The following is an 18667-nucleotide window of genomic DNA, read 5'->3' as shown; positions in this document are numbered from 1 at the left end:
TGCAAATGACTTAAAAGTCCATCAAATGAGGATTGATTAAATTCTGATATGCTTTTACCATAGAATCTGTATTTACTATAACTGCAATTATCAATTGCTTAGGAAAGACATCTCTCCCAGATGACAATGGACATGTCTCAAGTAGCTACTTATTTGCAAAGAAAGAAAAATGATTTGTACTTTACCATCTTTTTCAGCTAAGGAGGGAAAAAGAGAAACAAAATATGTTAAATTACACAGTTCAAGTCAAAATTTCCCCTTCCTTCCCCCTTTACAACTCTGAGCTGCCACTTCCCATTCTCTAACTCCTGTTTAACTTTGTTGGCCTCTGTTGGAAATATATAATCATTCCAGAGGCCCACAAAATTAAGCTTATTAGAGTTAGTGTGCCTTAGGTAAATTAGGTATAAAATTTAAATCCAGGATTTATAAATTTCAATACACAGCTGTTTTTAAAAAATAAAATAATAGACTTTCTTCTTAAATGTATTATTTAAATGGAATGACACCTAAGGACTTTTCAAGAAACTTTCAAACAAAGCCAAACTTTTAATGAAATCAAACTGCCCATGGAAGATTAATCAGAAGAATCATTTTTTGGCAAATATATTTGCATAAAGTGGTCTAACTCACAGAACTGTAGACAGGGTAGCATAGTTTTCCAGTTTGCTTTGGGAACCAATGTTTCCTCAATGGACACTTTTTTGTGGGATTTTCATGATGGCCACAAGCATTCCCTTGATGGCTGGCTGCCACTGGTGTGCCATTGTATGTAGTGGGACACGGCACTGGGACTGTTGGAATGCTATGGTTGTATGGTTGATTTCTAGAGGTTCAGTTTTTTTTTTTTTTAGAAGGAAGAGTCATTATTATCACAATAGAATTTGGTGGCAAACAAGAGTCCACAGTTCACCTCATAATTTCTTTTCCGGTTGAATACCTGAATCTGAGCCCTGCACTTGTCTTACTGGTTTAGACTTACGTATAAAGTAAAGCGTATCATCATCAAATTTCATTTCTATCAAGTTGATGTAAGCTCCTTCTGCTGGTGCTGCAGCCATCTTTATTCCTAACAACAAAAGAGTCATCCATTACGAGGCAAGATTGCTCTTTGTACACTGAAAAGGAACGGACCTCTTACTACACCTTCTAATACCTCCAAATTTGAAAGTCAGTTTACCATCTAGTATGCTGATGTTTAATAAATCAGATGTTTAATAAATCCCAGAAGTATCAGTTTATAATGCTCTGTTTAAATGTTCTCTTAACAAACTATTAGGTATTAGGAATCAGGAAAGCTACAGCATTGTTTCATTAAAAATGTCATAAAAGGTAGATATATGGCTCACTATTGAATTGAATTATTCTAGCATTCACTGAAGATGCCCAAAACACATCTCTAACTAGGAACTTGTTCTATCTGGTCTTAAAAACCAGTGGGATCTCATTGATGAGAAAATGAAGGTTCATGACTTCACTGTTAACAGGGTAAAAGTGAGATGATGAGAAAAATGGCTATGTAGTAAAAACCTGTTTCAGACCAATATCTCTGTGTTTGTGTAAAGTAATGCATTGATATGATGTTGCTGTAAAAAACCCAAATGATACAGGATTTGGAAACATTTAAATTCTTCTGTTTGCTTTTCCCCCTTTTCTCGTCCTATCCCACTTTGATATAGCATGTATCCTTCCAGAATTTTGTCATGGAGTATGAGTTACAAGTATGAGAAATCAGTGAATTTGGATGATGAAAAAAAATATATTTAATCTTACCAGAGTCTATGAAATGTGTCATTTCTCCCATTATTATGTAGGAAGCCAAGCACGGTATTAATGGTACCTATGATCCTGTCACTAATAAAAATATATATTTATTGTCATGTCATAATTGTTATAAATCTTGAAATATGGGTTAAGCTCTTTACCACTTCAAAATTACAGTTATTATACCCACCAATAGATCTTGTTACCTAATGTATTAACAAGAAAGCACAAGTATATTATATAAAAATGTTAAACAAAAATATTTTTCATCTTTTCTGAGACAGGGTCTTCCTGTTGCCCCAGTTGGCCTGGAACTCTCTATGTAGATCAGGCTGGCTTTGAACTCGAATATATCTGCCTGCCTCTACCTCTTGAGTGCTGAGATTAAAGGCGTATGCCACCATGCCCAGCTCTTAAAATTTTTTTTAATAATTTTTTTTTTGGCCTGACATGGTGGTACACATCTTTAATCTCAGCAAGCAGGAGAGAGAAGCAGCTGAATCTCTGTTAGTTTGAGACCAGCCTGGTCTATAGAGTGAGCTTCAGGTCAGTTGGGGCTACAGCAAGAGCCTGTCTCCAAAACCCCAAAATTAATTAATTAATTAAATGCATATGAGGGTTTTGCCTGCATTTCCATGCAATACCTGTGGAAGCTAGAAGATGGTGTCTGATATCCTGGAACTGGAGCTGGTTATTAGCCATCATCTGGGTGCTGGGAACTGAACCCAGGTCCTCTGCAAGAGCAGCCAATGCTCTTAACCACTGAGCCATCTCTCCAGCCCCCCTCTTTAAAAATTTTTTGACAGCACTTGAGAGATGAAGACAGAAGGATCAGGAATTTAAGGCTATTTGCAAGTGTTGCCAGCTCCAGGTTGCTCAAGACCCTGTCTTAAGACCTCCCTCCTCAATTTTTTTTGGGTGGTCTCCCTGTAGCCCCAGCTGTCCTGGTACTCACTATGTAGACCAGGCTGGCCTTGAACTCACAGAGATCCTAATGCCTCTGCCTCCCGAGTGCTGGGATTAAAGGCTTGCGCCACCACGCCCGGCCCCCTCCTCAATTTTTTATAACTACTTGAATTCAATGAGTTTCCTTTGTGAATCTGTACTTTTAAAAGATTAATATTTTTAAATGTATGTGCATATGTATGTGAGTGTGTGCAATATGTGTGTGGGTGCCCATAGAGACTAGAAGATGGCATCAGATCCACTGGAGCTGAAGTTACAGGTGGTTGTGAGCTGCCTGATGTGGGTGATGGGAATCTAACTTGGGTTCTCTAGAAGAGCAGCAAGTGTTCCTAATCACTGAGCCATCTCTCCAGCCCCTATAAGTGTGTATTTATGTGCAAAATAACATTATTCAGGGGGATCCACAGACTTTACCAGATTGTTTATGAAAAGTCCATGCCATTGTGGGGACTCAGAACATGACCCCCAAAGCATACTGCTCTGACATGCCAGAAGAAAGCAGCTGCCTCAAGGTCTCTCTGACGCCTCATCCCACTGTTATCCCAGGTGTGCATCATCTTTTTTCTCCTAAGGTACAGGAAGGGGCTTTCTCTGAAGTTCTCTCGTCAACCTAAAGACTGAATCCACTGAAGCGGCATTATCTTCAATCTTTTTTTGTTTGATTTTCGGGTTTGTTTTGTTTTATCTTACTTTTGAGACATAGTGTTGCCATATACCCCATTTGGCCTTGAACGCATAACCTTCTGCCTCAGCCTCTTGAACGTCAGGATTATAAGTGTGTGCTACCACATCTGACTATGGGCCCATTCTTTTTTTCTGAAAGTAATTTGCTACCCTTCTAAAATTACCTACATCCTCCGTTTCCATCTCCTCTCTAAGGAATGTATTCAAACTTCAACCATCTGGCCTCTTTAAATTTTTCTGTTCTATATAGCTCCAGTGCTTGGGCATGTTAACACATCCCTTTTTAAAATAATTTTTTAGGGATTAGAGAGATGGTTCAGCAGTTAAGAGCACTGGCTGCTTTTGCAGAGGATCTGGGTTCTGTTCCCAACATCCACATGGCTGCTAACAACCATCCATAACTCCAGTTCCAGGAGATTCTACACCCTCGTCTGACCTCTGTGAACACTGCCAATAGGGGTGTACTTACATACATGCAGGCAATACATTCATACACATAAAATAAAAATCAATAAAAGAGTGAAAACTAAAAAAGAATTCACTCACTTTTTTTCTAGCATAGTCCAAGGTTCAGGGCATACAGTAGGGGAAGCAGGAAATTAAACCTCGGTCGAAAAACGAAAACTATCCAAATTAAGATAACTTAAAATACTTGTTACTTGGTAGATGTTTTAACAGTTTGATCTAGGTTTGGTTCTTTATATCCAAATGTGAATAATTATTAAATATGTTTTACATTCTAATCAATCAATGGGCAAATGAACTGAATAGACAGTTCTCAAGAAGTACAGCCAATGAATACATAAAATGTTCACCACCTTTAGTCATCAGGGAAATACAAATTAGAGTACATGGAGATTCAGAACAGCTCTGATCAGGGAAACAAACAACCAACTAACAAATGCTGGTGAGGAAATAGGGAAAGTAAATCCTTTTACAGTCAGGTAGAAATGTAACTTCTAGGAATCTGCCTAGGTGTCTATCAGCAGAAAATGGATAAAGAAAATGTATATATACACAATAGCATAGTAGTCAGGCATAAAGAAAGCTGAATCTTGTCATTTAGTGGAAAAGGCTGGAACTAGGAGTTATTATGGTAAATTAAATAAGCCCAGACTTGGAAAGACAAATGTCACATGTGTTCTCTCATATGAAGAATTTAGATTTTTAAAAAAGACATGAGGGGCTAGAGAGATGGCTCAGTGGTTAAGAGCACTGGCTGCTCTTGTAGAGGACCCAGGTTTGATTCCCAGCATCCACATGGCAGCTAACAACTGTCTGTAACTCCAGTTCTGGGAGCTCTGACACCCTCTTCTGACCTCTTCGGGCACTGCAGCACTGGTGTGCCTACCTACATGCAGGCAATGCACTCATACACATAAAAAAAAAAAAAAGACATGAAAGTAGAAGTAGGGTTATTTGGAAGGAAGAAGAGGACCAGGAAGGTAAGGGGGTGGAAGCCTGTTTTGATTAGTTATTAGTGAAATAATGGCTAACTTCTTTTCCACTTTAATATTAGTTAATGAACACTTTTTTTCCCCTGAAGTAATTTGCCTGAAATGCAGCAAGCAGTAGGAGCAGGAACTGGATTTTTAAATTTCTAGTGTTTACTACATGAGTATTTAGTTATTAAGTGAATGAATCCAGAGGACTCAGTAACCTTAAAAATACTACTCCTGGTCAAGGTGTGGTGGCACATGCCTTTAATCCCACTACTTGGGAGGCAGAGGCAAGTGGATCTCTATGAGATTGAGGCCAGTCTGGTCTACATAATGAGGTCCAGGCCAGCTGGGGCTGCAGGGAGATCTTGTCTTGAAAAGACAAAACCAAAATCAAAACCAAAACAACAAAAACCCTGCTACTCCTAGGTGGGCATGGTGGTACATACTTATAATTCTAATATTTGAGAGGCTGAAGTAGGAGGATCATAAGTTAGAGTCCCTCCTGGGCTACATAGTGAGACTCTGTCTCAAAAAAAGCAGGGTCTAAGGATGCCGGTCAGTGTTGAGAGCTTGTCTGGCACATACAAGGTTTTGCACTTGATGTCCAGCACTGCAAAAATTAGAACAAGAGCAAAACACACAGTACTCCCCTCCCATAATTCTTGAGATCATTCATCAACTATCAGTAAACATATGCGTCATCTGTGGAGTTTGAAGATGATGAAACACAAATGAATGAAACTTAGCTCTCGTCCTCCAGTGACTCAGAAGCCAGCGGGAGAGACTCGGTGTGACAATGCTGTAAGAGCTGGAGTGATGAGACTCCTCTCAGGGTGGTAGGAGAGGGTCTTACAGAAGAGTGATGTCAGTGTGCACAGAAAAGCAAGGGAGAATTTCTACAGAGGATCACTGTGAATGAAGGCCAGGGAGCAGGAGAACAAGGTTGGTTTGTGCCCACATTATTTTACCATATAGAATGGAAGTATACTCATATTTTCCAGAAGGGACACATTTCTGAAGAGCTGACATCCTTCAAGATTAAGTTCCTTGCGAGTAAACGTAACAGCATGCACGTCCACAGCCACCAGAGTGGATGCATGCCTTCTTTCTGATTTCTCAGCATTGTTACCAGTGTTTTGTAGAGTACTTTCTTCACACATCTTATCAAGGTGGTACTTAGTATTGTTTTCTTGGATCTTGCTCTTTCTTACAGATTTAGGGATTGTTCATTTCACAAGTAGTAACAAGTCCCTTAACACTGATAATGTTATCAGATATGATATTTAAATACGGCACACTCTCTGTAATCCTAGCACTTGGTAGGTGGAGTCAGGAGGATCAGGAGTTCAGGGTTATCTTTAGCGAACAGTAAATTAGAGGTCAGTCTAGGCTACATGAGACCCTGTCTCAAAAAAGTAAAAAATAAAATAAAACCATTATGTTAAAACCATTATGTTTACAGGGACTGTTAGATGATTCAGGGGGTAAAGGTGCTTGCCACCCATGCCTAGAGACCTGAGTTCAATCTCTGGAACTCACATAAATGTGGAAGGAAAGAAATGATTCCAGAAAAATTGTTCTCTGGCCTCCATGGCATGCATGCATGTTTCTCCCATATTATGCACATGCACACTATATAATAATAACAACTAACTGGGCGTGGTGATACATGCTTTTAATCTCAGCACTTGGGAATCAGAAGCAAACCAACAAAAACCAACCAACCAAACAAAAACAAAACAAAATAATAATAATAATGGGCTGGGAGTGGGGGCACTTGGGAGGCAGAGGCAGGCAGATCTCTGTGAGTTCCAGGACAGCCTGGTCTACACAGCAAGTTCCAGAACAGCTGGGACTACAGGGAGACTCTGTCTCAAAAACCAAAAACAAAAAATTTAAAAATAGCATTATAACCGATTTGATGGCACAGGCCTATAATCTCAGCTACATGGGAGACTGAGGCAGGAGGATCACAACATCAATGCCTGCCTGTGCTGCAGAGTGAGTTCAAGGCTAGCTTGGGTAACTTACTGAGCCCTTGTCTCAAAAAATGAAAAAAAAGGGCTGGATATATAGCTTAATAATACAGCAACTGCTTAGCATGCATGGGGCGCTGGTTCACTCTCTAGGACTGAAAACAAAACAAAAAAATTATAACAAAACAACAAAGACAAATGAATGCCAAAAAGAAAAAAGCACTCTAATAACTTGCATGTCTCCAGAACTTGTGAGATAGTTAAAGACTAGCTTAGCTTATAAGATACTGGCTTGGAGGTGTAAGGCACAATTCCACTTGGCAGCAATGCTAACAGTTTACAACTCACTTGGCCTACCAGTTTTGAAACTATGCCAATCTAGACAAACCATTTATTTGAAAGAATTCATGTTATTTCTGTTTATTCATAAAGCTATTGCATTTTATATTACATTAGTTTGATTAATTTAATTTAAAGAAATTTGCAATGTGGTTCCTTTGATGAAATCCTGGAAAGGAGAGCCAGATAATAAAAGCCTTTTTTTAAGTGGGATAAAGAGGTTGAACTTTTTTTTTTTCTTTTGGTCTTTTTGAGACAGGGTCTCCCTGTAGCCCCAGCTGTTCTGGAACTCACTATGTAGACTAGGCTGGCCTCCCGAGTGCTGGGATTAAAGGCATGCACCACCATGCCCAGCTATTTTTTTCCTCCTAAAAATATATGACTCTTTAACTAAGAGGAAGACATGGTTAAATCTGAGTTTAAAAAATCACCTTAGTAATAGTACAGACAGTGAATTCTACTGAGCAAGACAGGACAGAAGCCAGAAACAATTTCAGAACCAATGTTAACAAAAGCTCATGAGACTAGACTGTAAACTAAGGGTAGTGGATTCAAGAAACATTAGAAAGTAGGCCTTTTCATCTAATTGGTTGTAGGTCCAATGGAAGAAGAATAATGGAGGATGGCTTCAAATTGTTTATGAACTAAGAAAAAAGTGAAAGAAACTGTGGAAACTACTTCATCTAGTTTTGCATCTCTCTCTTAAGAGATGAGTCACAGAAGCCAAGGGAGGAAAGACTTTCAAAGGTAGGTGTTTCTGATTTCAAGCCCCGAATTTAGATGCAAGCTTTAATGTGTTCACTGAACTTGGCAGTTGGGATGATCTGGTGAAGTGGAGAGCAGGTGGACAAAGATTAGGACAGAATGGGAGGGTGGTCAGTAAAGAGGGTGATTATAAACAATTCTTTCAGGAGGTTTGGTTATGGGGTGAGGCTGGTAGCTACTAGAGGACATAGAACTTTTATATTATTATTTGAAAAATATTTTATTTTTATTTTGTGTGTATGAGTGTATTGCCTGCATGTGTGTAAGTGCACCTGTGTCATGCAAATGGCCTCGGAGGTCAGAAGAGGGCGTTGGATTCCCTTGGAACTGGAGTTATAGATGGCTGTTAATCATCATGAGGGTGCTGGGAACCAAACCTGGGTTCTCTGCAAGAGCAGCCAGTGTTCTTAACCACTGGGCCATCGCTCCAGCCCCAACATATAACTTTTAAATGCCCATTTCTCATTCAGATCCAGTTGGAACTAAGATAACTAATGCATTACCCCTCAAAGCACAGCATAGTAACTTTTCCAAAACTTGGCAGTCATTTCCTAACTCTTTAATCTTCCCCCTACCTGATAAATACTAGATTTGGGTGCAGAAGTGTCTCTAGGATTTGGCAAAGCCTCTCCATTTCCACCAGTACTGTTTAGATTGAGCCCTTATCATGTTTGGCACCTTCTGTTTAAATACAGATTTACATGTGGCTCTTGGTTCCAGACTTCCCTGCTCCATACTGCTGCAGTTATATTCCTGTGGGTCAGACCTTCCCCTGCTTTTTCCCTCACAAAACCCTCTTTGTCTTTCACCCTGCAAGCCCCAAGTTAAATAGCTGTCTATGAAAACTTCCTTGACTGCCCCATTCCTAGCTAACTGTGCTTTCTGCTAAGTCCTCTGCTAATCACTGCAGTTCACACTTCCGGCAGTTTTTACTACGCAAAATTAAGATTACTTGGATTACAAGCAGATTGGCCTATTTTCAGTCTGAGTTTATTAGACAATGAGTCACCCTTTATCCTCAAATCTTTGATTCCTAAAGGCCTTACTGTCTAGTAGGGCCTATGTACAGAGAAATGTTTGCTATGATAAACCTCATTGTCAGGGAAATGGTGTGAAAGAGACTGATAGAATTTTTCTCTTTGGTCTTAAAACTTTTCCTCTAAAACCCAATGAGAGAAATAGAACAAGGGAAGCCTGAAAACAGATTCATGAAAAATATAAACATTTCTCTAATATTCTTTTTTCTAGTAATTTTTTGGTTTATGTATTTATTTTTAATTCCTCAATTTATTACCACTTCTGTTAGCTCTAATATGTCAGGATTGCAAATCTATATTCTTCTTCACAACTTTCTCCAAATTTCCCTTATTCTTTTTTTAAAAAAATTTATTTATTATTTTTATTTTATGTGTATGTATGTATTGCCTGCATGTAGGTAAGTGCACCCTCGTGCAGTGCCCATGGAGGTCAGAAGAGGCTGTCAGATCCACTGGGGCTGGAGTTACGTACAGTTCTTAGCTTCCATGTGGGTGCTGGGATCCGAACCCAGGTCTTCTGCAAGAACAACCAGTTCTTAACCGCTGAGCCATCTCTCTAGCCCCACCTTATTCTTTTTTTAAAAAATTATTTTTTAAGTGTATGGATGTTTTGCCTGCATGGATGTAAGTGTACCCATGCGTGCAATGCCTGGAAAGGGAAGAAGAGGATGCCAAGTCCCTGGAACTAGAGATGTAGATGGTTGTTAGTCATCACATGGGTGCTGGGAACTGAACCTGGGTCCTCTGCAAGAGCAGCTAGTGCTTTTAACCACAGAGCCGGCTCCCCAGCTCCTTTCCTTATTCTTTCTCATTCATGTTCTTTTGCTTTCTCAACTTTAATCTGTGATAATTTCAGTTCTCAGTAGACAACAATGCTTTGGAAGATTTTATCTAATATTCTCATGTGGGGTGTGTGTGTGTGTACCTGCCTATACGTGTGAGGACAGAAGACAACTTGCAGGAGTCAGTTTGGGAGTCAGACTTGGTGACAAGTGCCAAGCTGGTCCCACTCTTTGTTTTGAGATAGGGCCTCTCACGGTCCTGGAACTTGCCTACTGGCTAGACTGGATGGTCAGTGAGCCCCATGGATCCAACTGTTTCTGCCACCCCAGCACTGAGGATACAAACTCATGCCACCACCCTGATTGTTTTTAAACATTGGTTCTGGAGGTTGAACTCAGGTCCTTAAGCATGTTTCCAATCTAGCCATTTCTCCAGCCCTCACTCCTCCCAGGAGTGGAGTAATAACTGAGCCTTTGAAACAAGAACATTTTAGTAATGTAAGCCTTTGAAAACTAGCCTGCAGAGAGTGAATGGCAGAATATTACGATGAAAAATTAGGTCACATGAGTTCCAATTTTGTCAGAGGGAGGTCATTTACTTCTGAGGGTCTCAGTTTCCTCATTTGGAAAACAAGGAAGTTGGAGGGTCAGGTTTTAAGATATTTTCCAGCTCCGCATTCTGCAATTCTAGACTATAGTTAAGGCTGCCAGGAAAGAACCATTCATACGGGCAAATGTCTTCATAGTCACTTCCTCCTGAGTCTAAGACAACAGATGCTTATCATATATTACTCAGCCATCTTGTTAACTCAATAGGAGCTTAAAAACATATTATTATATTAAAAGTAAAAATTCTTTGAACTTGAAAAACAACTGTTATTCTATTCACCCTATTGATGGAATGCCAATTCTGTGGAACAGATGTGGGTAGAAGAGAGGGAGCACGCTATTTGATCAATTCTCTAAAATCAGGTAGGGAGTCATCTTGACAGCAACAAGATAAAACCTGCCAACATTACAGTTCTTTTTAAAAAAATAATATTTTTATTTATTTTTATCATATGTTTGTATGATGTCCATGTGCCTATGTGGAGATCAGAGGACAGCTTTGTGAAGTCAGCTCTCTTTCCACTTTTATCTTTATGTGGGTTCTGGGGATCAAACTCAGGTTGTCAGGCTTCAAGGCAAGTGCTTTTACCCACTGAGCCATCTCACTGGTCAGGCAACATTTCAATTCTATAAGTCATTGAGCCCTAGACAAATCTGGCACCTTATGACTGTGTCTATGTAGGGTGTGGAAGAGATGGGGTAGAAAAAGACTTAGGAAATTAGATCACTAATTATACAAAGTATGTTTAATAACTGTTAAATATAAACTTAAGCAAAAGATTAAATGGAACTGACATATATGGAATGCCCTTGTATGAAAAAGAGAATCAATATTAATCTTAAAGAAGATCCAGAGCTGGGTGTGTTGGCTCAGGCCTTTAATCCTAGCAACTGGTGGGAGGTAAGGGCAGAGGGATCTCTGTGAGATCAAGGCCAATCTAATCTATCATCCTTAGTAACACATTGAGTTTGATGTCAGCCTGAGCTATCTGAGCAGTTGTCTCAAAAACAAAAATAAGATTTAGGAGTGAGGCCAAGCTGGGCGTGGTAGCACAGATCTTTAATCCTAGCACTCATGAGGTTGAGGCAGGTGGATCTCTATGAGTTCAAGGCCAGCATGGTTCTACATAGTGAGTTCTAGGCCAGCTGGGGCTATAGGGAAACCCTGTCTCAAAAACGAATAAAACAAACAAAAAGCCCCCCAAACAACCCCCAAAAGAATGATCCATATTTGAATAGATAGATAAGAATTGGAAGAAGATGGAGCATAGGAGTGCACATTTTTAATTCCAGCACTCGTGAGGCAGAGACAGGCAATCGCTGTGAGATTAAGGCCAGCCTAGTCTGCATAGTGAGTTCCAGGCCAGCCAGGACTACATAGTGACAACCTGTTTCAAAAGGCAGGCAAACAAACAGACAAACAAATTGGTAGAAGAAGGGCATTCAGAAGGAGAATTATGTGATGGCCAATGATGTGGTATAGGTGTACTGAGCAGACACTTTTTTTTTCGGACTGATTAAACAGTTCTACTGCCCTGTAGTGAGCAAAGGATTATGGAGACGTTTGAAAGTCATATAGAAGAGTCAGAATCTCATAAATAATAGGAATGAGATGTTTTGAAGGAAGATTTAGTGGAAGTTGAACAGTTGAATATAGGCAAAAATTAAAGAGGAAATTAAAGCTGCCCTAATTGTTTTTGTTATTTGCATTCAAAATAGAGATAATTTATTTATTCACCCCTTTCCTTCTGTGAAATAAAGTATTCCTAGGGAATGCTATAATATTATTCGAACGTAGCCCAGCCCAAGAATGCTGCTGCAAATTTTACTGATTACCAACCTTGCACAAAGTCTTGTTTGCTTTACTACAACTGATTTGGATTTGAGAGTCCCTTTGAAGAAGAGCTTACTATACCACTCTGAACCAGCAATTCTGAGAGGTTCACAAAGTCGAAGCTATTTTTGTAGTAATTCTGGGATGTTATTTACTCTTTTCGCTCACATTGTCTCACAAGTGGACAAGAGAGTGTTTTCTCAGAGGCCACATTCTCTGTGGCGGCAGCAGTGTGAGCGCCAAGTGGATGAAAACCCTGCTTTCTTCTCTTAGGCCAAACATTAAAGAGATCTGCAAATATGAAAAAAACCGCTCTTTATGGCATTTTCAGAAAACACAGCTGTCTTAAAAATATCATTTAGGATGATATGGGATGTACTTAACTTTAAGATGAATTACTAAGCAACTATTTAAAAAATTCTCAGCGTTACTTTCTACTATAGTATAGTGCAGTAATATGGTAAATAGCCTAGAAAAACAAAATCTCTTCAGGGTCCTAAATAATTTTTAAAAGAGTAAAGAGGACATGAGGGCAAAAAGTTAAGAGACTCTCCACCTCAAAGTAACCCTTTCCCACATCTGATAAAATAGAGACAAACATTCAGCTTTTTGCTCATGTTCCTTCTGCTGTTACTGACTTCCTTTCTGAGTGACAGACACATCCTTCTCAATAGCATTTTAGCTTATTTACTTCTAATTGACATGCCTGGGTTTCCAAATAAAGAGGAACATTTCTTACCTGTGCCAAATAGTTTCGTCCAGAGGAAGTGATTTGAATGGTTTGCGGCCTCTTTCCTTTTCTTGAGACTGTGGAGGTCTTCGAGGGTGGTAGCCTCCTCAGCAGCAGAGATGGGGCAGCCAGGACAGCAGCGAGCAGGAGGTAAGAGAGCTCCTTGCTGCCCCAGTGTGGACCCAGCGGCAATCTGAGGAGAGGACTAAGGAATGAGGAAGAAGTGAGGCAGAGGGAGGAGACTGCCTCTGGCACGCCTTGGACCCGCCTTCAAATGTTGCCTCTTTTCCAGGGAACAAGAAAATGTTATAAAACGCAGGCATTTCTTTTAGTGTTAAAAAAAAAAAATCAATATTTAATGAAATCATCTCCTCTGTAGAAGTTGAGGTCTGGCTCGTCCAAAAGCATTGCTCCTCTCAGAAGCTCATCAAAAAAGCAATGTAAGGAAAAGCACTTGCTTAGACAACTTTGAAGCATCTTTTTCCACAGCAGTCTCTCTGTTTTGAGACTCTCTTCTTACACTTTGGCATGAAACATTTTTCTTATCTAATGCCACTGAATAATCAATCATACTGAAGTAATTTCCACCATATAATCATCACACCTAAAATACTTCTAAAATATAACATTTGGGGGAAATATTTTGTGTAGTATTTTCTTTCTTCCACATCATGCCCTTATTCAGGATTTCTCCTTCCAAAGCTCAACTTGGTGTTGAATGATAGTTGATCGAGTTCATTCAGATTTATTTCTCAGTGGAACAGAAGCAGTTTCTTTTTGTTTTTGAGACAGGGTCTCTCACTGGGACCTGGGGCTTACCTAAATTGGCTAGGCTTGTCAGACAGTGAGACCCAGGGATCAGAATGTCTCCATTTCACAGTACTAGGATTATAATCGTATGTCTTCATGCTGGGCTTTAAACAATTTTTTAAAACTTTTTTTTTGTATGTATGTGTGTAGGTGTGCACATGCCACACTGCATATATGGAGGTCAGGGGACAGTTTACAGGAGTGGGTTCTTTCCTTCTACCATGTGGGTCCCAGGGATTGAACTCAGGTGTCAGTCTTGGCAGCAAGTGCCTTTATTTACTGAGCCATCTCACTGGCCCTATGGCAGGCATTTCTTTTTAAATGTGAGTTAAGAAAAATTCAGATCCTCATGTGTGTGTGTGTGTGTGTGTAGCAAGAACTTTACTGACTGAGGTATCTCCTAGGCTCCATATTAGATTTTTTTTTAAAATCTGAATTTCTCATAGTTTATATCCTGGGTAGGGAAAATAACATTAGATTTTTTGAATGCATTTTTTTTGTTTGTTTGTTCTTTGTTTTCTTGAGACAGGGTTTCCCTGTAGCCCCAGCTGGCCTGGAAAGTGCTTTGTAGACTGGCCTCCATCTCACAGAGATCCACCGAGTGCTGGGATTAAAGGCGTGTTGTCACCATGCCCAGCTTGAATAAATTTTCATAGTTTCTTCAACAAAAAGTAGATTTAAAAAAAATTTTTATTTATCATTTTCATTTTATGTGTATGAGTGTATTGCCTACAAGTGTGTAAGTGCACTCATGTCATGCAGCGCCCACGGAGGTCAGAAGAAGGCATTGGATTTCCCTGGAACTGGAGTTATGCATGATTGTTAGCCTCCATGAGTGCTGGGACTCCAACCCAGGTCCTCTGCAAGAGCAGCCAGTGCTTTTAACCGCCGAGCCATCTCTCCAGCCCCACCAAAAGTAGATTTTGATGCAGCAGCAAATACATCCGATTTTTAGTAATAAAACATGTAGGGCTGAAGGGATGGCTTGGTGGGTAAAAACACTGGTTGTGAAAGCCTAATGAGCTGGGTTGAGGTTCCTAGAATCCAAATAAGAGCCAGATATAGCACACAAGTGTCTGTAATCCCTGTGTACCTATAGGAAATGAGATGTGGAGACAGGGGAACCTCCAGAAGCTCAGGGCCAGCTAGCCTGGGAGGTGCAGCTGTACAGACAGCCTGTCTCAAGCAAGATGGAAGATGAGGACTGACATCCAACATGCTTACCATGGTGTGTGTGCACCTGCACTCCTCCTTCTACACACACACACACACACACACACACACACACACACACACACACAACCAAAGCCAAAGAACAGAAGCATCCATTCCTGGAATGGAGGCAAAGTTCTGACTTAAAATATCTGAGAGTCTATTTAGCTAGATTATTTTTAGGGTTTATATTCAACTCATTAATACAGTCTTCTAAGATGCTACTTCTAAAGAACATGGTGCAAATGTAGCCTTGAAAATAATAGAAAGCAACATTTCTTATGAATTTTTAAAAACTTGAACACGTGCTAAATTATATTACTTTGTCAGTAAAGGAATTAGCAAAGTGACATTTTTTGGTTTTCTGTGAGAACAGAAATGATATGAAAACAGAGGAGTTCTAAAGTTAGGAAACAAAATGCTTATGTAAGCAGGTAGTTTTTGATTTTTTAAACAGGATCAGGTTTTCATTTCCTAAAATCATGAAAACATCATGCCTTTAGCAATGATTACAAGGGAAGTCTGGGGTGAGATGGCTGGGGGTGACTGGTGTCACAGATTACCAGAAGAAAAACTAGCATTAAAAATATTTCATTTATTATTTTTATTTTATGTGTATGAGTGAGTGTATTGCCTGCATGTATGTAAGTGCACTTGTGTCATGCAAGCCCATGGAGGTCAGAAGACGGCACTGGATTCCCTAGAACTGGAGTTATGGATCATTGTTAGCTTCCATGTGGGTGCTAGGATCCAAACCCAGGTCTTCTGCAAGAACAGCCAGTGCTCTTAACCACTGAGACTCTCTCCAGCCCCCCAGAACCAGCATTTTAAAGAAGAACATGGGCAGAATAAATATATGACTGAATTTGAAATAGCAAGTTTTCATCCTCCAACTAACATAAAACAGTGAAGTAGGGTCACAAAATGATGAGCAGGGTATAGCTCGATGGTAGAGCGTTTGCCTAGCAAGAGCAAGGGCCTCAGTTCAAACTCCAAATCTCACACACACACACACACACACACACACACACACACACACACACACACACACAAATGGGAGCAGAACTAGGCTGCCAGTGAGTTTTCTTCAGTTCTAAAGATGTAGAGTGGACAAGCTGTGTATTTCAAGTTGTGTATTTCTAAGTTTTGGAACTTTAATATGTTTTTTTCACTTTGATATGGAGCAAGCTATGTGTTTTAGTGTCCGTTGTACTTTATAGGGTTGTTTTTGAAGATTAAATAAGATCGTGACAGTCCTTTGAAGATTTTAAGGTACAGGATAATTATAACACTCCATGTCCCCTCAATGTACATTTAACTCATACAGTGAAGATGAAACAATAAAATAGGGGCTGGAGATATGGCTCAACAGGTAAGTGTGCATACTGCTCTTATAGAGGACCGGAGTTCGGTTCCCAGCATGCACATCAGGTGGTTCATTCTACCTGTAACTCCAGCTCTAAGGGATCTGATGCCCTTTTCTGGCCTCTGTGGGTATTCACACACATGTGTGCATAAACACACATATACATGCTGTGATGGCTAATCCTGAGTGTCAACTTGACTGCATTGGGATTAACTGAAATGAGAGAGACCTTCTTGAGTAAATCATCTGAAGCTGGAAGACACACCTTAAATGTGGGTGTTACCTTCTGATGGCAGCCCGTACAAAAGGCCACGGCAGAGAACACCTGGCTTCTTGCTGCTTGCCTTCTCTCTCACTGGTGAGTTCATCTTGCTGCTGTAGACTGAAGACTAGCTGGTCTTTTGGAATTCATCAGACTTTCAGCCCTAGCTTGGGACTACTGAAGTAGTCTTTTTAGTTTCAGTCAGCCTCGTGGACTGAGCAACTACCAGATTCTCAACCTCTCCAGTGTGGTGAAGCCATTGTTGGACTACTTGGACTCTACCCTGTGAGCTAAGCTAAGTCCATATATATATATATTTATATATATATTATACATATATATTATATATATTATATTCATTCTACTGGTTATGTTTCTTTAGAGAACCCTGTCATGCATGCATGCAGATAAATGTCTAAAACAATGTCATGCTTTCTTTTAATCTGATGAAAACATTCATTAAGACAGATTTTTTTTTTCTTTGAAAGATTTTAAGCACCAAATGGATACCCATCTCTTTGGATATAATAGAATGTGAAGGTTGAGAGAGGAAGTAGAGCAATAATAGCTTCCCAACTTTTTGATTTAATGGGTTATTAAAAATAACAGTGCCGCCGGGTGTGGTGGCGCACGCCTTTAATCCCAGCACTCGGGAGGCAGAGGCAGGTGGATCTCTGTGAGTTCAAGGCCAGCCTGGTCTACATAGTGAGTTCTAGGACAGCTGGGGCTACAGGGAGACCCTGTCTCAAAAAGACCCCCCCCCCAAAAATAGTGCTGTTGGGTGTTGCGGCTCATACCTTTAGTCCCAGCACTTGGGAAGCAGAAGCAGGTGGATCTCTGTGGGAACAAGGCCAGTCTGGTCTATATAGAAAGTTCCAGGCCAGCTAGGGTGACAGCTTTTTTTTTTTTTTTTAAAGGCAGTGTTAATGCTAATAATGAAAAAAATGGTAAGGCTGAGGCAGGAGGGCTATTATAAGTTCCACAGTATGACTCTGTTTCAAAAATAAATAAATATTGAGTGGACAACTTCATATTTTATCATGTAGGGATGTTTGAAAATTTTTAAATTTTAAATTTTTATTTCATGCTTACACCAAAAAAAATTTAGGAAAGCCATAGAATTCTGATAAAGGACAGTCTTTTATTTGAAATATGGTTCCATGTATCCCAGGCTAGCCTCAAAAGTAGCCAATGCTGACCTTGAACTTCTGATCCTCTAGGCCTCTACTTCTCTAGTGCTGGGATTACAGGTGTGTACCACCAAGCCTGGTTTATGCCTGTTGGAGACTGACCAAACCTAAAGCCCTCTATATGACGGCAAGCATTTTAGCAACTGAGCAACATCCTCACCCAGGACACATCTTTAAAATGAATTGAATATATTTAACTTCATGAAAAATGTATTAGTTTTTCCTTCATTTTACTACAGATGGTAAAAAGTTCAACTGATAGATTGCTATCAGTCCTCAGACAATGGCCAGGGAACTCTTTGAAGATTGTCAACTTCACCCATTTAGTGTAGTGTTTAGTAAACAGCTTATATTTCACCAGTTAGCAAATCAAGCCTGCAAACTGTATTTTCCAAGAACTTCCTTAAGACAATGAACATAAACACCGAACAAATATATACATACACTTTCAAGTAGTTCCCCCTCCCCACCTCCCATATTGGGGATAGAACAGTCTAGTTATACAAGTGTGTTCTCCCACAGAGCTACATTTCTAGCCACTTTCCAGCCTTGATGTTTACATTTAAATAAATGAAAAAACCCACGTGCGTGCATTGAATATAGCTTACTAAAATGTAAAATTATGCACTTAGAGTTCATAGACTTGTGTTATTGACCTTGTTTTATGAGGCAATGTACTTAAAAAAAATGAACCACATCAACTAACTGAAAACAAGTTTAGGAAGCTTGACTGTGAAAATACCCAATAAAGTTAAGCCATGAGTAAGTAAACCATGCATAGTTCAAAATCTTTTGAATGCTAATTGGGTTTGCTAAACTTGACATATCCAGAATGTTTCTTTTTTAAAAAAATATTTTATTTATTATTTTTATTTTATGTGTATGAGTGTATTGCCTGC

The 18667-nt window shown here is 39.6% G+C and overlaps 1 protein-coding gene across 2 annotated transcripts in view; it reads right to left on the bottom strand.

The window, feature by feature from the left end:
• The window catches only part of Il18 (interleukin 18), a 21642-nt gene extending 8509 nt beyond the window's left edge, over positions 1-13133 (bottom strand). For both annotated transcript variants that reach the window (XM_008832781.3, XM_008832782.3), the window contains exons 1-3: positions 12938-13133; positions 983-1069; positions 186-197 (exon numbers count right to left, since the gene is read on the bottom strand). In XM_008832781.3, the coding sequence (XP_008831003.1) occupies positions 186-197; positions 983-1061 (91 nt within the window). In that variant the 5' untranslated portion in view covers positions 1062-1069; positions 12938-13133. The remainder of the gene's footprint in view (positions 1-185; positions 198-982; positions 1070-12937) is intronic.
• Positions 13134-18667: the final 5534 nt, after the last annotated feature.

Source organism: Nannospalax galili, unplaced genomic scaffold, assembly GCF_000622305.1.
Source record: "Nannospalax galili isolate Female #2095 unplaced genomic scaffold, S.galili_v1.0 scaffold335, whole genome shotgun sequence".
NCBI lineage: Eukaryota > Metazoa > Chordata > Mammalia > Rodentia > Spalacidae > Nannospalax > Nannospalax galili.
This window is presented reverse-complemented; position numbering and strand designations above follow the sequence as displayed.